Consider the following 21,828-nt stretch of genomic DNA (forward strand, 5'->3'; position numbering starts at 1 on the left):
CCCTAGCCATTCTCCCTTCTCTCTATCAACACCAATCTATTACCCCCCCCCACATCACAGGAAATCTCAATCCTTTGTCTACTCAACACATTCATTTCTGCATGTTGCATCCACACTTCATGCAGTATCTCCAGAGTCACAGTGGACATGCTCTCGTGTCCACTGTGACTCTCCCCATTTCCCTATGTTACTGCTCTCTCATTTCCTTTGTTCACATTACTCATTGCTCTATTCACAACAAACTCCCCTCACCTACTTTCCTGCTCTTCTACATCACCTCTTACTTTCTCTGATCCTGTATTCATTGCAGTCATTATTCTTCCTTCCCACAACAGTCTTCCCATCTGACTTACACCAGAACTATTTATATACAGTCAATCGCTCTTAAAAAGTTTCATCCCCCCACACAACTCTGTTAGCATATCATTCTTGATAGATGTTCTCTGTCTCAGTTCATTCCTATTATACCTGAGCAATAAATGATACCTTTCCTACTGCATGGTTATCAATTACTCTACTTAACAACATCCTGATATCCATTCTCATGACTCCTTATTCACAAACAAATCATTTGTTCCAACTATTCATTCTTACTAAAGAATAGCTTGCTTACCTTCTCATATCTAATGCCTCAAAGACTACTCATTTTACCTCCAGGAAAACAAACCCTCTGCATTTCTCATTCACCACACCTCTAATAATTTAATCTGAACACAGAGCCACTCTCAAATTGTTTGTTATCTCTTTCACATGACTGACCATCTTTCATTCATTCCATTCTTCCTCACCCTTCCATGAATATCTATAATTTTCATTTCACTTCGCTTTCATATCTTAAATCACTTTCTTGCTGCTATTCATTCTCTCTACCTTGTCAGTTACACTCTCTCTCCCACAGCCCTTTCACACCAACTCTTACCATCAGTCAGCCTATTTTTCTTGCTATCAATCTAGCATGCCATCCTAAGAAGTTGCATCCTCTTTTCACTGTCAGTCTTGCATGCAATCTTACTGTTAGCTCTTCTTACTTCTTTTTTTGACCCAATTTTTCTTAGTTTCTTCCAAGAATACTTTATAAAATCTCATATGGAATGCTCAGTAGCAAAATTCTTCTGCAATTCTCACAATGCCTTATTCTTCTGTTTATAGATGGATACTATACCAGCTCTATTCCAATCATTTGGAATTACCTTATGACCAGACCTTTTGGATCATGCAGTATAATTACTGAAAAAAATGTATATATTATTTTATATAATATATAAATTTTATATATTATATATAAAAATATATATAGATATACAGAATATCTATATATATTTTTCTCTAAGGGCACCTGCTGACTGGCTTATTTGGCAGCAACTTTCAATATATTTTCTTACCTTCTAGGACTACCTCTTTAACTTCGTCAGTCCACCATTAGAGACCATCAGACTTTTCTAACCTTAAAACTTCAATTGCCTCCCTGGGTTGAATCCATCAAAATTGTGTTCAGATTCTACAAATTGATCTCAAAGGTTCAGTTCTTGTTTTCACACTTCCATTAATAATATTTGTATGTGAATCTACAATTCACTTTTAAAAGCTGTTCAACTTTTCTTGACTCTTTTTTAAAACTTTGGTACATATTTTCCTTACTAAAATGTATCCTGACCTAGTGTGATGACTAGTAACAACATAATAAATAAGACTTATTTTACTGCATGTGTTCTTCATGTAAAGTTATGTCATTTTAATATTGGAACATGGTGTTAACATATCTTTAAGAGAAATCCAGTAGCTACTTACCATTATTATTAACTCTGCACTTAAAAACCTGAACATATCTGTATACCTGTAATTATTTCCTATTTTGCTGTTTAGATCTCCAACAAGAACAAGCTTTTTCTTTTTCAACTCCCCCTTCCCCCTTTAATGACTAGAAAATTGTTCAACTTCTTTACTAGTGCTGTCTCAAAAGCTATAAGTACAAATAAATCTATAATAAATTTAGTTTAATCCTTTATCCAAGTATGAGCAAACAAAGTTTGCACCTGAAAGTATCTTCAGGACTGGGATAAGGTGGTACAACACCAGGGCACTCCTTGCAAAGGTGGAGCAAGCTATCAACAATCCTATCTCAGTATCTCCCATAATGCAAAACACATCTCCTTGTGGATATGTATAATGTTATGCATTAAGGGAAGGGCCACAACCCAGACTAGTTTCGACCTTTATTGAGGTCTCTTCAGTGGGAGCCAGGCCCAATGGCCTGGCTCCCACTGAATTTATTGGGTAAATTGGATAAAGGATTAAACTAAATTAAACACTTGGATAAAGGATTAAACTAAATTTATTATACTCTAACCAAGTGAAAAATAAACTTTCTACAAATAAATCTCATTATCTACTTTCTCAATTTGAAATTTGCTCATATCACAATACTTAAAACTGGTTGTCATTCAAGAAATTGCTCTTTGTGTTTATGCAAGAAGATAAACACTACTAAATAATACAGCTACTTCTTCCTCTCTCTGACCAAATATAGCATTTTATGTTTTGTGGAGCCTCATATATATGTTTAGTAATTTTAATGACTATAACCACCTAGATAATTAAAATAAAAGTTTAATATGGACACAGGATACAACTAGTTTCATTGGTAAGCCAACTTCTTCAGGTGTCAAAGTACAAAGATATATATATATATATATATATATATATATATATATATATATATATATATGTTATGCCAATGTTTTTAAACAACTTATTTTAAAGAGTTCAAAATGCATTAAATATTCAATAAATCTCATCAATCATTCTTGAAAAGGAAATTTTTGCCTAAATATTTGTTACCAGCATGCTAATCATATTCCTTGCTATCAGATTTTATTTAAGTGCCAAGAACATCGCCAACCTAGTCAAACTAGCAGACAGTATCACAATTCTGTGAACAAGGCTAAGAAGTTAAAAAATACTGTTTGGTCTGTTAGAGCAGAGTTTCCTGAATTATCTAACCATTAACACATCAATGATACTAAAATGTGCTATAGGTTATTAATTTTTCATTAATTAGTGATATTGAAAAAAAAAAAAAAAAAACCTAAAGATGAGAAGCAATTCTTTTTTTTTTTTTTTTGCTGTAACAAACTTCACTATAGTGAGAGCACAATAACAATTTGAGGAGACATTAAAAACAATTTGCTAACCTGCAACAGTATATGTCCCTTGTGATGTCACAGATATACTGCTTCCAGCAGCTCCAATTTTCTGCTTTAGAGCTGGAGCTATTTTTTCATCAAAATGTTCCATAGCCATAGACGAAATATCTCTCAGTTCCTGTAAGATTTCATGTGGTCGTGGTGGTGTGGAAACATTGGAAATGCACCGAAGTACTCGATAAATTTCATCAATTACCTAAAAATAAAATATTTCTGCCTAGTAATGTTTTATGCATCCATGCAGTAACTATACAGCAATTTACATACATATTAGCAGGGCTTGAAAATTATGCAGAATTCTACTCCCCACAAAGAAAAATGTACTCACCCAATACCCACATCCATTTTTTTTTAAATTATATATCCCAATAAATTGATAGAGATTCTTAAAGTGATTAATGGTGCTGTATTGTTGTTTGGGTAAGAATAAATCCAAGAAGAAAATCAGTAAAATAAAGAACAGTAAAAACAACACTGATTTTTTGGAAAATACAATTTTGTTCTAATTTTGCAACTAAAAATAGTCCAGTTAAACCAAACTGAAATTATTCAAATTTTAGTACAGATCCTCAATAATATTTGCATGCTACCATGGTTACTGTCCAATACTGTTAACAATAGTACAGTAATGAGACACATTACTAAAGTTAAAACCAAACTTCATTTACAAAGCTTTTTTTTTATTATTATTAAAATAAAAAATTATATTTTGTTCAATCTGCAGCTACTTGCAAGATGGCAAAATGAGCAAGGGTTGAACCCTGCATATTAGAAATTATAACTTATAGCTTTCTGTACAGTTTTGTATTTACAAATTATACAGGACAATTAGACAAATAATCTACAAAATTTAAAAAAAAATAAAAAATGTTTCAAATATACACAATAATAAACACACATGGAAGTGATCAGGGACAATAAAAACACAACAACAACAAAAAAAAGCATTTTATAACAGCATTATTGTATATGGACAGTATTCATCACCACAACTGAAGATCAAGCTGTTTTGGCATATAGACATATGAGGGCGGTCTGAAAAGTTCTTGGCAAAATGAATTTATAATTTCAAAATTATTTTTATTTTTCAACTTAAATCACCCTTAATTATTATTAATATTAAGTCTAATACATTTATTCTAGCGATGCTCCAGCACCATTATCCTATCCCTGCAGTGGTTCTCAGTAAGATCTACAAAATACCCCTCTACAGCTGCAATCAGCTCTTGATTCGAAGAAAAATGCCGACTAGCGAGGAAGAGTTTTAGTTTTGGGAAGAGATAGAAGTCAGAGGGAGCCAAATCTGGGGAATAGGGTGGATGTTCCAACAATTCATAGTGCAGATTCCTTAATTTTCCCATTGCCAAAAAACACCTTTGTGGACAGGTGCACTGTCCTAATGAAAGATGATTTTTTTTTCTTTCTGCAAACCGGGTCTTTTCTCAAGAATTTTTTCGTCTAGTCTGGTTAATAGATCGGAATAATATTCCCCAGTTATTGTTTTAATCTTTTCAAGATAATTAATAAACAAAATGCCTTTAGAATCACAAAACATCGATACCATGACCTTTCCTGCTGATGGAACCAACTTTGTCTTCTTTGGCGTTGAACAACCAGCTTCTGTCCATTGTTTGGATTCTGGTGCGTAATGGTGAATATAAGTCTCATCCATAGGAATAAATCAACATACAAAATCAGTTTTATTCTTGTTAAAATACTCCAAGAACTGTTCAGAGATTTTCATGGGAGTGTGTTTTTGATCTGCTGTGAGCAAGCGCAACACCCATCTTGCACAAAGCTTTTTCATTTGCAATTCTTTATGCAAAATATATCGTACACATTCTTTTGAAATGCCTATATTCTCAGCAATTTCAGGCACTTTGACTTGCTGGTCATCCAATACCATATCATGCACTTGATCAATGATTTCTGGTGTTGTTACACTTTTTGGATGTCCTTCACGTGGATCATCTTCAAGGCTGGTATGACCACATTTAAACTCAGCAGCCCATTTCTTAATTGTTGAAATCGAAGGAGAAGAGTGCCGATACTGTTTTTTATATATTCTGCAAATAATTTTGATAACTCAGTTATCACAATTGAAGATAAGCTGCTCTAGTATATAGGTACAATACACATAATATTCTTCTGTCTAATTTTACAACTAAAAATGGCCCAGTTAAACCAAATTGAAATTACTCAAATTTTAGTACAGATCCTAAATAATACATGCATGCTTCCATTGTTACTGTCCAATACTGTTAAAAATAGTTAACAGTAATGAGACATGACTGCAATTAAACTGTTCAACTAGTATTGCTGATTCTATGATCCTTTTGATCTTCTTCAGGAATTAACTACAAAATTAAGCCATTAAAAATAAAAGAAACTTAACTTCTGATAATTGTTACCACAAAGACAGAGAAGATCCATTACAATGTAATAAGGGAATATGTGTGCTCAACATAATTGTAGATACTTATTATGGCTTACATGCAGAAACAATATGTTTAATCAAAAACTCTGATATATCATCCAATGATATATCAGTTTTTGATGTAATATGGACATCATCAGGAAGAAAGAGCAGTAACTACATTCTAATCATGAGTGATGTAGATTACTAGTTCATCTCAGCCACATCTGAGTTGATAGGATTACACTATTAGAGTTCAAAGGAACAATTGTAAAAGCTTGTGCAGGTTAATAGTAATCACTCCCATAAAAGTTGGAGTGATTACTATTGGCTTTCAGTCAGTTTAGGTTCAGACAATTTCATAGCATTTCAAGTACAAATTAAACTTACGATGAGGAGAATTCAGTCAGTTTCCAAATCTATCAACAGTGGAAAAATGTGATGGAAGATGTGCTCAACTACTGTCAGCAAATGGAAGAAGGCTCTCCATTGTGATTTCAAGCAATGATTTAAAGATATTTTTGAAATGAAAATACTCGATTGGGTTTTGGACACATTTTCAAGTACAAACAAAGAAGAATCTTTGCAATTACAAGAACTGATAGAAGTAACAACAAATGAGGAATACATATACATACATCTTCAAGGCCCACTCTTCTTAATTGGGTTGTGGGGGCAAAAGCTGCAAGAGGAACTTCCAATGGTCACGATCCTCTGCCACCAAGCTCAGGTGTTCTGGTGGGAATCCCAAACGTGTCCACCCAAGGTTTTGGATATAGTCTATCCAGCGAGTCCTTGGCCTTCCACGTGGCCTCCCCCCACCCTCTGGCTTGGCAAAGAGGGCCTGCTGAGGGAGCCTCTCTTGTGGCATTCTGACCAGGTGCCCGTACCAGCATAACTGTGATCTCTCAACACGGAGAAGCAGCGGTTGAATATTGAGGGTTTCCCGAATTGCAGAGCTTCTGACTCTGTCGAGTTTTGTCAGCCCTGCAACCCCTCAAAGGAACCTCATTTCAGCCGCTTGGATTCGTGTCCGCATTCTTTCGGTCATTACCCAACTCTCATTACCATAGGTGAGGATGGGAACATAGACTGTATTGAAGACAGCCAGCTTTGCCTTCTGGCTTAACTCCCGCTTCAATACTACCGAACGGCCAAGCTCCCGCAATATTGAGCTTGCTAAGCCAATTCGAGTATCTAGCTCTACGTCCCATTTTCCATCATTCGTGAATATGGACCCAAGGTATTTAAACTTCTCCACCTGTCTCATTGGGACTCCACTTACATTTAGAGTGCACTGGGATGGTTGTCTTGAGACCACAAACGTTTCAGTTTTGGCCACATCGATCTTCATTCCGGCATCTGCACAAACAGCTACAAACCTATCCAGGGTCCGCTGGAGGTCATCTGTGGAAGAGCTAAGCAGAACTAGGTCATCTGCAAAAAGCAGACGTCCAATGCTACATTTTCCAATTCTGACACACTCACTGCCTCGGCTGTGCCTATCGATCCAGTCCATAAAAATTATGAAAAGGAGGGGTGACAGAACACACCCTTGGCGGAGGCCAATGGAGGCTGTGAAAGGTTCAGACTTTGTGCTGTTTACCCTGACACAAAACTCTGGGCATTCATACAGGGACTTGATGGCAGCTAATAGTTGACCATCCACTCCATACTCCTGTACTACTTGCCAAAGCTTATCCCGAGGAATCCGGTTATATGCCTTCTCCAAGTCCACAAAACATGTGTAGACATTCTTGGCATATTCCCAAGATTTCTCAAAGACTTGCCTTAAAGTGAAGATTTGGTCAGTTGTGCTTCTACCAGGATGAAAGCCACATTGTTCTTCCTGGAACTTTGACTCAACTATGCTCCTGCACCGTCTTTCCAAGCACTTAGCATACACTTTCCCAGGCAGGCTGAGCAGAGAGATGCCACGATAGTTACTACAATCCTTCTGGTCTCCCTTCTTAAAGGCTGGTATTATTATGCCTGTCTGCCATTTCTTTGGTGCTCGCCCAGATATCCAAGCAGCCTGACACACTCGAGTCAGCCATCTCGATTTAAGGCTTTTAGAATTTCGGGCAGAATTTCATCATCGCCAGCAGCCTTGCCCGATTTTAGCGATTTTATTGCTAAATGGACCTCTTCTGCTATGAGACTAGTCATTGCCCTGATCTGCACCTCTTGGATGTCCACAACTGCTGGGCCACCCAGGTTAAGAAGGCTCTCAAAGTATTCCCTCCATCTGTGAAGGATATCCTTGTTGTTAAAAGTGCACCATCAGAGGCCTTAATTGCCCTTGTGGTGCATGATTTCCTCCCTCGAAGGCGGAGGATGATCTGCCAGAATACTTTGTTCGCATTTGCATAGGATGAATCTAATCTTTCTCCAAAGGATTCCCATACCGCAAACGCATCTCAGGTGACCTGACTCTAAGCCATATTAGGTAGGACTCCTTTTTTGCCCGGACAGTTTTTTGGACTTCTTGGTTTCACCAACGTGTCCTTTTCTCACTGCCCATTGCCATGCCGAGCCGCTTTCTGCCACACCATGAGAGTGCAGAGGCAGTGACAGCTGTTCTGAACAGCTTCCATTCCTCCTCAACATCTGCAGTATGCTTGGGCATCTCTTTGAACCTGGAGGAAATGTCATCTGCAAAATTCTTCCTCACAGCCTCATTTTCCAATGTCTCCCATTCATGTAGTATAGCTGCTTAGGCCTACCAACATTGATGGTAGCATCTGGTTTCTGAAGCCATAGAGTGCACACAATAAGGTGGTGGTCAGTTGGCAATTCTGCCCCTCTTCTCACACGAACATCCAATACTGAGGGAAATAGGTCTGCTGAGACTATAAAGAAGTCAATCAGAGACCTTTGTTCTAATGTATCCCTGTACCAGGTATACTTATGGACTTCTCGGTGCTGGAAGAAGGTATTCATTATGGAAAAGCTGTTAGTACAGCAGAAGTCCAATAATTTCAACCCATTCGCGTTAAGGTCAGGGGCACCGTTCCTCCCAACCACACCCCTCCATGTCTGGTCATCTGTTCCAACATGTGCGTTCAAGACGCCCATTAGCAGGACTGATTCCATGTCTGCCACCCTGTCAAAAGCAGCATCCACTTCCTCTAGGAAGGCAGAGTATTCCGACTCCAGATTAGGTGCATAGGCTTGCACCACAGCCAAATCATGGTTTTCATCTGAAGCCTTAACACATATACCCCCCCCCCCCAATGGGATCCATTCAGCAACACAGTCTGACAGCTTGGGGCTTGTGAGTATCCCCACACCCGCCTGAGCAGACACTGCCGGGCTCACACCAGAGTAGTAGAGCTTCCACCCCTTATCCAGGTCGACAGTTCCAGAGCCTCTCCTCTTGGTTGAAGAAAGCCCGACTAAGTCTAGCCGGTAGCGCTTGGCTTCCTCAACCAGTTCCAACACCTTCCCTGTCAGAGAGAAGATGTTCCAGTTGCCTAAAGCCATAGTCTGGTGCCATTGTCATTGCCATTTCCGTCCTTTTGCAGAATCATTTCTTTGCGCTGCCCCTAAACACCTCCCCAAAACGGGTAGCGGGCCCATTGATGAAGTTTCCTCTAGCAGAGTGCTGAGGAGTGGTGCCTAAGAGAGACTGTAACATATTTTTCGAACAGGTCCCTCTGCCTAAAACCCGAACGCGTCCCTTGGTAACCCGCGCGACAGACGATGCGGTATGAACATTTTTTGATGGCCTGATCATGTTACAGTGTTTGATAATATCCTGTTAGCACAAGACGAAATGATATAGAAAAATAGGAAAGATTTCCCTCGAATACTCTAATAGCATTCGGGGGAAGGAGCAAGAAGAGAAGAAAGAAAGAATCAAGGGAGGAAGAGGAGGGACCAGTCTACAGATAATATAACAGATGTATATTACATGAAGTAAGGCATGGTCCAGCATCAGGTACCTCGGGTTTGCCACACCCGTACTCACTAAAGTGAGCCCCTGAGGACACAAATGAGGAATTCAAATTAAAATTCAAAAACGGGTACCAACAGTTCTGGTTGCAAAAGTAGATGCCCATACTTTATCCTGGATTGTGGGCTGTAGTAAACAAGTTTTTAATCACATTTCCATCATATTTAGTGGTTAATAATTGGTAGATTTTTATATAGATAAGGATATTCATAGATATTATATCTTAATATTTTTAATCCTACCATAGAGATGATCTCTGTTTCTAACAATTATTTTTTTTTATTCCGAGTGTACCTATATGTTATTATATGCACAAGGGTTCACTCCAATTGGTGCAATGATCTTAACTCTTTTTTTCAGAATCCAAATAATCACTGACTCAAGACCAAAATACAAAATAAACACATTTAATAAAACAAAAACAATATATATATACACACACTTCAAACAACTTTACTAACTACAAATTAATTGGATTCAAGGCCTTTTAAAAATAAACTTACACTTAAGACTAGACTAAACACTTTGTTTGCACAATTACAAAATGTTCATAGCCAGTTTCTTTCTCTGTCAAGGCCCTTTTCAATAGATATATGACTCTATTCTTCATTTTTACAGGATCCTTTCTCATCACTTATGTAACACACATTAATTCTTCCTGACTTAATTCTGTCTCTTTTCTTCAGTAGAATATAATAGTCAGATCTGGCGTCCTTAATACAGATGAAACTTCCTAATCAGAGTTTTCTCGAACATTCCTTTAGAACGTAAATAGCAAATTCTTCTTTTATTTAGCAAATGCTTATTGACAGTCTTAACTCTTCCAATAAAAAAAAAAAATTACAGTTCTATGATTCCCTTTTCGGAATCTACTATAAATCTTTCAATCAGTGTTTCCTCCAATATTTCGTTTAAAACGCATATAGCAATATTTTCCTTTTATTCATCAATACTTATTCCACTTTGAAACTTAATAGTACAACGATTCCTTTTTCGGAATATACTATTAATTTTCCTCCGAGTGTCACTTAAAAAACTTAAGTTCCTTCCGAACCTAAATGTCTGCCGGCCTGTGTTCTAAATTTCTTCCGAACGCTCTCTTGTTTACAGGCGTTACTTAGATACCGAACGCTTTCCTTGTCAGCTGTCAATCACTCATCAAACTTCTCGGCGAGCATGCGCACTCCGTGGCAAGCGAGAAACTAAGTACTGTATAATGGCTGACACGTTGTTTCCGTTAGCGACAAGAGAATGTCCTCATAAAACACAAAACTTAATATTTCAAACCATAATAAATTTGTTTAAAGTAACACAACTATTCAAATCCAGTAAGTACATTAAATTTTTTTACTGCTTTACATATCACTTTTAACAAAACAATTTCCATAACGGGCACATCGCAAGTGCCGACAATGCGTGTTATGAAAACAAAACTAATAAACATACTAACATAAACAATACGTAAAAATATTCAGAATTTTAATTATGATTATTTTTACAGTGGAATGTGGGTTTAGTGCGGTCACAAATCTTTTAACTAAAAGATTTCTTTTAGTTAAAGACCTCTACATAGCCTTTAAATGAATGAGGAGAACGATCGGGGCTTCTGACCTAATGTTCAATCCTCACTTTCTTGTGGTGTACCCTGTTAGGTATCTGTTTGGATACTGAACAAACGAGGATGGACTGGCAATTTGGGATTTAGCCAACCAAATTGTATTCTTATTGGTTTAAACCAAAATAAAAAATGATAGTGCAACATGACAGAATTTCATGCCAGCTGGAGCTTCACCCAGTTAAACAAGGCCCCCCATTGTTTTCGCCAGGGAACCAGGGCAAAAAAAGAAAAGTCAGCTACTGGAACAAATCCTAAAACCCACCCCAGCTCAACATCAGAGTTCAAGATTGGTACTATCAACATAAGAAGCCTGAATAGCAAAGAAATGGAGTTAGCTGAAGAATTGGATAAGTACCAGATCAACATAACAGGGTGACTGAATGAAAAAAAAAAAAAAAAAAAAAGGCAAAAACTGGTGAGATCTTTCTGAGCAATAAATACAAAATGTTTTATTCAGGCAATGACAATCAAGGAAAAGAATTGGAGGAATTTTTTCAGCCTTCAGAGTAAGCAAGTGTCACAATGAAAAATTGGTCATTTTTTTACCTCTGCTATTTAGATCCCCAATTGTGAATTGGGGATCTAAATAGCAGAGTAGGAAATGATTGTCAGACACACAAAAATATATTGGGAAAATTGGGAGAAAAGAGCAAAGCTAATAATAATGGCAAATACCTGTTTGATTTCAGCTCAGGACATGGATTGGTTATTACTAGCACGATGTTCCAACATAAAAAGGTGCACAAATTTACATGGAGAGAAGAGGCAAGGAATAAGAAAAGTCTCACTGACTATGTTACTGTTGATAGTGATGTTTTCTCCTGGTGCAGGACACCAGTGCATGCAGAGGATTTGAAACTGGAAGTGATCACCATTTGGTCTTGAGCAAGATAAAATTGAATTTCATATTGAAAAGAGGAACATGTAAGAAAGTTTTAAAGTGAATAAAAATTGAGCAGCTCTCATATGTGAACTGTAGACTAAAATACACAAACATGATTGAAGAAAAAATTAAGGAATACGTGTTGAGGCTTAAGTACTGTGAAGAATTCATGTTAATGGAATATTAACAGCACCGAGAAAGTATTAAAACTAATTTTAATACTTCCAATATTTCATCTCCGTCACAGAGACATCTTCGGGGATTACAAAAACTTTTTGTAACAACACACAAATACAATACGAAGTGAAACTAAAGTCCTATCTAGGTGGTGTGCCTAGATAGGACTTTGGGAAGTTTAGTGCAACCGTATTTGTTTAAATTAGGTTTAATACTGAGTGCAGATGCAGATTCAAAGAATAGTCTTTCTTTTTTGAATTTACTATATGGTGGAGCATGGTAGTTTTTTCCCAGAAGATTCTGTGGGATGTATTCAAAACATGGTCTGCAAGGCCAGACTAACCATAATCGTGTTTGCAGATGTAAGAACTGTGTTCTTCTAACCGGATGGATGCTAACCTGCCTGTTTGCCTGAAGTAGGCAAGTTTACAGGAACAAGGTACTCTATATACACCAGGCACACTGAAAGAGGAGGGAGCTGGTCTTTAGTGGAGCGGATAAGGGTAGCAAGTTTACAGTGGGGCTTTAAAGCTGTATGGAGGTTGTACTTTTTTAATGATCTGGCTATTTTTTCTGAAGCACCACAGATGTAAGGAATAGTGATGACATTTCTGAAGTCCATCTGAAGAGATGGTCGGGGAATGGGGGAAGGACTTAATTATTTTTTTAATTTTGTAGTCATTATAGCCATTGGAAAGGAAGGTGTTGTGTATGTGTTTGAGTTTGGTTGACAGGGCAGTTTTACTGGAAAAAAGATTGTGGGCCCTATTGCTCAGAGTTTTAATAATGTCATATTGCTGGGAGGGGTGGTGGTGGGAGAGTTTGTGAATGTATCTACCTGTATGAGTAGGTTTTCTATATACAGAGAAAGAAAGGTTACCATTAAGAAGGCATGTTACTAAGGTGTCTAGGAAGGGTAAACTATTGTTATTTTCCTTTTCCATCGTAAACTGGATTCTTGGATGTCGACTATTGAGGTGACTGAGGAAGGAATCTAATGTGTCTGGGCCATGAGGCCAAATAGAGAACACATCATCTACATATCTTAGCCAGATAGAAGGTTTTAGAGGGGAAGAGTCAATGATTCATTTTTCAAAATTTTCCATGTGATAATTGGCAAGAGGGGGGAATTTTGAAAAACGAGCCATTGACTCTTCCCTTCTAAAACCTTCTATCTGGCTAAGAGATGTAGATGATGTGTTCTCTATTTGGCCTCATGGCCCAGACACATTAGAAAATAGGCAGAAACACTGAAAATATCAAATGCATTTTGAAAGGAGAACCTATAAAACAAGTAAAACATTTCAGCTACTTAGTGAAGTCAAAGTATTTTTAGTGAAGATAGTAAATTAATTATGGAAATAGACAACAGAATCAGCAAAGCTGGTATGGTAGGAAGTCAACTGATTAAATTTATATGGAATAAAAGAGAAATCAGTCAAAACACTAAATTAGCTGTATATAAGACAGTATTTAAGTCAATTTCAACTCATGATCTGAGAGCTGGGTCAGAAGTACAACACTTGACTAAAGGCTAGAGACCACAGATATGAGAGTCCTGAGAAAGATTAGCGGCATGACATGAACAGATGGCATCAATGGCAATATCATATTAAAAACAAGGATATTAGGAAAGAACTTGACATTGTCAACATCCAGGAATGCATTAGCAGAGCAAATCTCAGGTGGTACAGTCACTTAAACAGAATGGGAGAGGAAAGATTGGCAAAACAAGTGTTCTCTACCAGGTTGGCAGGAAAAAGACCCAGAGGAAGACCAAGATATAGGTGGAATGATACAGTAAAAAGTGCCTTAGAAGATAGAAATATAAGATCTGATAATGTTGGAGTCTTGACAGGTAACAGACTGATTTGGAGGAAAATGATACAGTAAAAAGTGCCTTAGAAGATAGAAATATAAGATCTGATAATGTTGGAATCTTGACAGGTAACAGACTGATTTGGAGGAAAATTGTAGATAGGAAGTTAGTAATGATGTAATTCTTCATGCAGTACTATCATATCCTGTACATCCCTTGAGGGTATATATATCAGGAATTTGATGATGATGATGAGGTGTCTCATTTCCAAACTTCAAAAATCTCTACTAGATGCATAATCTACTCTATAATATATATATATATCAGGAATTTGATGATGATGAGGTGTCTCATTTCCAAACTTCAAAAATCTCTACTAGATGCATAATCTACTCTATAATATAAAATGATAAGGCTTTTTTTGTAACGTTTTTTGTCAAGTTATTTGAAATGTTTTGAAACTCAGGGCTACCCTGAGTGCCGAGTCTTCAAAATTCGAGTCATCAGATTTCAAGGAGAACCAGCCTACCAGTCCGAAACTCAGGGGTTGAGCACCAGAACCCCCCTTTCGAGTCTTCGAAATTTGAGTCATCAGAATTCAAGGAGAACCAGCCTACCAGTCTGGAACTCGTGGAGTTGGGCGCCGAAAACTCGGAAGGGGGTCTGCACCAATCAAAGGTTGCAAGGTCAACCGTTGTTGACCGATTAGGCAGAATTGCCATCATCGCTAGAGGCTAATCCTGAAAAGACAGCAATAGAGAACAAAGGGTGACAATTTTTGCAAAAAAGGAGATTGTGGCTCTTGGCTCAAGGCCTTTATTCTTCCGGTCATCTTTGGGTGTTTTTCTTCCGGTCATCATGGAGACTCCTTCCCGTAGTTAAGGCTTTCTCCTTTCCTGTTGCCGAGACTCTTCTCCCGTTGCGGGTTTTCTACCCAGTTACACGCAAGCCCAGCGGTAACCGCAGCTGATTTCACATTGAATGTCTGATGGACGAAAGACCTACTAGCAACTTCCAATGATGTCCAAGCAGCTAGGAAGTTTATCAAAAGAAGACACTAAAGTCCTGAAGTATGCTGTATTTTGGACTCTTAGTTTTTTGGTGAATATGTAAGTAGGAAACATTTTTGTAATTAGATAGTGTATCTTGGGTTCATGAATGTGCCTACAAGAAAATGTGTATATAAGGTAGTAACTAAGTCACAAAGTTTTGTGGGAATATTATTAGAGAACTTGTGCATTAAGACTGTGAATATGCACTTAGTTTGGTATAGGGAGCTGTACAATTTGAGAACTGATATATAGTCAGGCTATATTCATGTCAGTATTTGAGGGAAGGATTTTATTTCATCTGTTACTGCAGTGTGTACATAGTTTATGTTTAATTAGTTTACCCAAGTAATTGGGAGTTTTGTCATACAGATTGCATTACCTGTTTGAAAAAAAGTTAAGCGTGATAATTGCAAATTCTCTCCAGTGTAAATGTACTTCTTGTCTAGTAAAATAGATGTTTTTGTTTTGTAACTACCTGATCTGTTCTTTTGGCTAGTGAACTTGCAGGCATAATGAGATACTAATAGTCACGACTTGCATATAGAAAATTTGGATATATTTAGTGATTAATTCCTGTTTTTCCTCACTCTAACTTTCTAACAAAATTTATCCAAATTAGATAGCGCAGTCGATAATAAAATAAATTTTCTAATTTGATTTGTATGAGAGTGGGGAACTTAGTAAGAGAGAGAGATGAGTAACATAACAATTTGGAGGAAGAAAGGGGTGATATGAAAGAGTAGGAGAGTAAAATAGGTTTAAATGAAGTGCTTGTGAATAGAGAGTAAATGTGAGAGATGAGAATGCAGGATGGACAGAAAAGTCAAAGTGGACAAGGAAACAGCATAAAGAGAGTGGATGTTGGAAACAGTGGTGAATGTGTGTCTGGCAATAGTCAGCATAGGAATGAGATGACCTGGAATGCAAGGAGAGTAGCTGAGTCTCAGGAGATATATGGGGTCAGTGGTGATAAAAGTGAGAGATGAAATAGTTAGGACTGGCTGCAGACCAAACAATGAATTGGCATTACTTAAATTAAGGGGATATTAAATCCCACATAGTTTTAAAACCGAATAAGAAACTCAAAGATCGGAATCAGAGAGTTTCTTGCCGAATATAGTAAACTATAAAGTATCGGCGACACTAGCGTTAGCAAATGCAAGTGATCCTAGTACGTAGTACAATACCGGACAACTCGTTGCTCTTTGCTTTATGCAGATGATGTCATACTTCTAAATAAATCTGCTACAAGTCTGCAAGATTCCCTGACTAAATTGAATAACTGTTGTAATAGATATGGTATGAAGGTCAGCAATAAAAAGACAAAGACAATGAAAATAGGCAGAATCATTTTCAGTGATTCTGCCTATTTTCAACTGTGTTGTGAATGGAGAACCTGTGGAACAAGTAAAACATTTCAGCTATTTAGGCACGATTTTTACTGAAGATGGTAAATTAAATATAGAAATAGACAACAGAATCAGCAAAGCTGGTATGGTGGGAAGTCAATTGAATAAATTCATATGGAATAAGAGAGAAATTAGTCGGAACACTAAATTAGCTGTATACAAGACAGTGTTCAAAACAGTTTTAACTTATGGATCTGAGAGCTGGGTCAGAAGTAAAATACTTGACCAAAGACTAGAGACTTCAGATATGAGAGTCCTGAGAAAGATTATAGGCGTGAACAGATGGTATCAATGGCAGTATCATATTAAAAACGAGGATATTAGGAAAGAACTTGACATTGTCAGCATCCAGGAATGCATTAGCAGAGCTAATCTCAGGTGGTATGGTCACTTAAACAGAATGGGTGAGGAAAGATTAGCAAAACAAGTGTTCTCTGCCAGGTTGGCAGGAAAACGACCGAGAGGAAGACCAAGATACAGGTGGATTGATATGGTACAAAGTGCTTTAGAAGATAGAAATATAAGATCTGATAATATTGGAGTGTTGACAAGTAACAGACTGATTTGGAGGAAAATTGTAGATAGGAAATTAATAATGATGTAATTTTTTTCATGTAGTACTATCATATCCTGTACACCCCTTGAGGGTACATGGCAGGAATATGATGATGATGATGTTATGAAATGACTTACATGTCTTGTAAAATATCACTCTAAATACAAGCGAGGATAATAATTCCCTACCTTAGAGATAGAACGGAGTTATTATGATTAGGGTGTCAATGAAGCAGAGCTTTAGCACCCTTGAATAAACATTTACGTTTATATAGATATATTAATGTTCAGAAATATGTTTCTTGACTAATCTGCTTTGTCCATAATCAAACAAGTTGCACAAACTTGGTAAACATCAGATAGAATCAATGGTGAAAGGTTGTTGTAGAATTTTGTTTTAGATTGTTGTGTAACTTCTACATTATTCAGCCCTGGTATCTCTTCTGAGCCTGGCTCCCACCGATGAGTCCTCAATAAGAGTCAAAACTGGTCAGGGTATTGGGATTTTCCATAAAATATAGCATTATACATGATGAAAAGGATGTGTGCTTTGCATTATGGGATAATAAAGCAATTAATGTGAGATAATTAGCTTTCTATACAAGTAGCATACCTCATTCACAAACTGTTTGCTTGCTTACGCTTGAATAAAGGATTCAAGACAAGCATAATTTCTTTGCCAGTTTAATTTATATCAATGGTGAAAGTATGTACTCTGGAAAAGAAAAGAGACTGCAAATTTGTTTGATGGGCTTGAAATCAGCAATGAGTTTCTATTTCCTCACAATATTCTACATGCTCAGAAATATATATAGACTTTAAATATTAAGTATAGTAATTTTATAGACTTATTCCCTTGAATGCTCTATAAATGTGGGTGTAGGAAGAGAAGTGGGTATTACCTATTTTCTGTATTATGTCTTGGGTTGTAGCCCTTTAGTAAAATTGTTTAATAGTTTCCAGTTCTTGTTGGACAGATACCTTGACTAACAAATTTTGTGTGCTCTAGACACTAAGGATTTTATAATATTGCCCCATAATATTGGATATAACAACCTGTAAAGGATTTTGACTATAGTCAAAAGTGATCTATGGGGTTCATATTTGATATGCATGTCCAAAGAAGGAAATTCTCTCTTGATTATTCTTTCTAAATGTAAATCTAATTCAAGTATGTAAAATGCCGATTTATTTATTATTTTTTTTGTAGAAATGTACAGAGTTCTGACTGTATGTCAAATATGAAAACCATCATTAGATAAAACAGCCAAATAGACAGTTGAGCCAGGAGAAAAGATTCTTCCTTCCAACTGTTCTAGATAAAAATTAGTTAGGTTAAGTGATAGCAGTGAGCTTATTGCAATTCCTTCAACTTGTATGTATAGCTTATTCTTCCATGTGAGGTAACCTGTCAAGAGATTTTGAATTTGACTAAGTCCACAATGTCTGATGGATATTCTTGGGCTAAAAATTCTACTGCCTCAGTAGAGAGCTATTCATGAAAAGGGAGACAACGTCCAACTCACCATAATATCTAAAGATGCCATGAAGATCTTCTCTCTTGACCCCCAAACCATTATCTGGCTACACTACACAGATGATGTTGTTGAAATCTGGAATCACAGAGTCAGAACTTACGTGCATTTCTATAAAAAAATAAACAATTTACATCTTCAAATTAAATTACACTGGAAAAAGAATTATCAAGATAAATTTCCTTTTTTTTTTCAACTTTTACCTACTTTACACAACTTTTACAGGTCACTATACTTGTGGATCTGCTCACCATTCATCTCAAAAGGCCAATATTATAAAATCTTTAGTGTCTAGTGCACAATATTTGTTCCTCTGAAGGATCTCTCCAAAAAAGAAATATACAATGAGCAGATATGAAAGAGTTGTTGGAATAAGAAAAAATAAAGAGTAAGAAAGCAAAGATTGTGAGTCTGCTGCCTCAGTATTCAGAATGTGAGATAATCAGGACAGAACTAAGAAAAAGGGCCATGATTGCCAATGAATTCATTAAGATTATGCGGGAGGAATGGTGTGCAGTTTATACATGTGTGGAGTCAATTTCATGGATGTAAAGACTTGTATGCCTGATGGATTGCACTTACGTAGTTTGAGTTAGGTACTGTTATGTCGTTTGTTATGCTATCTATCTAAATAAATCCTACCAGCTGCTGCATTTTTTTACCCTTTTTAAACAAACAAAATCTTTGGCCGCTCTTAAGTTTAATCACGTGTAGGATACTTAATGATTACGGCTTTGTCCTAGAATGACTCGCGGCCATTAACATATCTTCTGAGACAGTCCACCTGATAAGCATTGACAAATTTATTTTTTACTGCGCCAGCCAATACTGAGGATAGATGAGACTCTTATCCAGGATGGCTCTCTCAGAGTGATACACAGTAACTAAACTACAATAAATATCTAACTTCTGTTCACTATATTCTTGCATGCAGTCGTGGTCTGCTTTATTTAATTATACACGTGGGTTCTTTCCACTAAGTTCGATAATATTTTTGTGAGTGGCTGTTTGAATTCATATACTAAACCAGATCAGGCAGGTACTCAGAAACATATTTATTAATTAAAGAAAAGATACATGAAAGTCTTACTATTAGGTAATCTGAATCAAATTTAAATAAGATCTCTGGTTCATTACTACTAATAAAATACATGAACAAATTTGCTTGGACTACCTCTATATGTAACTTAACATTATCTCATCACAAGTTATCACACATTCTATACTCATGTGGTCACCAGTTATATCACTTAACGCAACACAATTAATTCATACAAAATAAATAGAGCCATTCTAGGCAGACAGTTCTCAAACAAAGATGGGTCTATGCCAAGTTGGAGACAGTTCCTAAAGTTCCATATATTAAGTCCACTACACAAAATGTTCTTAGGAAAACACACAATTCCTCAACCGTGAATATATAATACAAGAGTCTACATTACCGTCTCTGAAATGATACTAGTTCACGGATGGCATCTACTTGGTTCGTTCGTCGCACGACATTGCTTTGCTATCCTAGTCCAAGGAAATAGCTAGGCCTATTCCATATGCTGTGGCAGATGACCCATACCTTCCACAGCCAGCCTGGAACTTCTCCATTGGTGCGGACTGAACCAACGTCCGAGAGGTCAGGAAACAGGAACCAAAAAAGCCTCAAGTGGGGGTTGCTTGACCTTTTTGTTTTCATGTTCTTCCCGGAGTTTCTCGTATATCGCGATGCCCACCAATGCGGTCATGTGGGTTTTCATCACGGCATCCAGCTCCTTCCACTATATCGCGCGTGCACTTGGTGTGTTTTCTTAGAAGGCGCTCTAGTTTCTCTTTCTCTTAATCCCCCCCCCCCCCGACACATGTAACACTGGATGGTCAAAAGGTGACCCTTGGACTCTGGTTTACAGATTTTGCTATCTTATGACATATGAAATGGGGTTCTTAAATTAATTCAATATTTTAAATAATTTCTTTATCTGACCCTTATACATAACAGGTTAGGTCTTACGATTTTCTTTCATTTGTCATATAATTTCTTACTCCTATTTTAGTGTTATATACATATAATTACATTTCCAGTATATAGCCAACACACCACATTCTCTGCCTATTTTCAAAGAGAGTTGTTTCTGAATAATAAAATGGTAATTATTTTTCTTGGTTTATTCAGGACACAATGGTACTAAGAGAAAGTGTTGTTCGGTATAGAAGTGCAAAGCCAGGAAAACTAGAGATATTTGGGGGGGGGGGGTAATCAAGAATGTGTCTAGCCACCACTGGGGCAAAGGAGTACAAATGCAGGAATGACTGTGTGGAAATAGCCACCCCATAGGATAGATAAGTATGAGTGCAGGAATGACTGTGAAGAGCTGGGTGCAGTTTCCAGGTTTCAAATCTGAATGGGCAGGTAATGACATTATGTAAGGATAACTGTAGGCCCAAAGGGATGTTGAAATGCATGTATACAAATGCCCGAAGTATCAGAAATAAAGGAGGGGAGTTTCTGGGATTGATCACCTCAACTTAGCCAAAAATTGACATCGGCAAGACCTGCTTTTCACAGAATGATGTAGTTACATCAATAACTTCTAATTTTTAGAGGCACCTGTGGGATAGTATAATTATTAAAAGAACACGTAAGACCACAGTAATAACTTTTAATTAATAAAGGTACAGATATTTCATACTAAAACTAATAGTACATCTTCAGTGTCACACAAGCAGTTATAGGATGAATACAAGTAACGAACATTTGGATCACTTATTAAAATACAATTGTTGCCGAGTGCTAGGAAATGATAGAAAATAATAAATAATCAATCTTTAAGATAATTGGTTTTTTATTGATTATATAAAATAAAAGTCTCCCAGATCTTTGAGAGAGAGAGAGAGAGAGAGAGAGAGACAAGCATTTCGATTTAAATTCGGTCAGCGTAAAATAGTTTCACAACTTTCTTTAAAAAGGCGTTCATATTTGAACCTGCATCTATGGAGGAGAATAGCTTTATCCCACTGGATATTATAAGCAGTGTCAATACTGTGCTGTGCTAGACCAGACTTCTGAGGTTTGTTGTACTCAAGATAATACCGATGTTCCTTAATTCTTTTTTCCACAGAATGGCCAGTTTGTCCAAAATAAGAAAGATCGCATTCACAAGGTATTTGGTAAACGCCAGCCAAAGACAGAAAAGTTTATCCTTTGTAGAAGGCAA

General features: G+C 36.9%; 1 protein-coding gene across 1 annotated transcript in view; it reads right to left on the minus strand.

Moving 5' to 3' along the window:
* pall (F-box protein pallbearer) overlaps positions 1–21,828 on the minus strand; it is a 114,236-nt gene that overhangs the window by 32,685 nt on the left and 59,723 nt on the right. The window contains exon 3 of the mRNA XM_090398929.1: positions 3,192–3,399. Coding sequence (XP_090255055.1) covers positions 3,192–3,399 — 208 coding nt within the window. The remainder of the gene's footprint in view (positions 1–3,191; positions 3,400–21,828) is intronic.

The sequence above is a fragment of the Typopeltis vanoorti genome, chromosome 10 (genome assembly GCF_054136105.1).
Source record: "Typopeltis vanoorti isolate ZY-2024b chromosome 10, IOZ_Tvanoo_1.0, whole genome shotgun sequence".
Classification (NCBI taxonomy): Eukaryota; Metazoa; Arthropoda; class Arachnida; order Uropygi; family Thelyphonidae; genus Typopeltis; species Typopeltis vanoorti.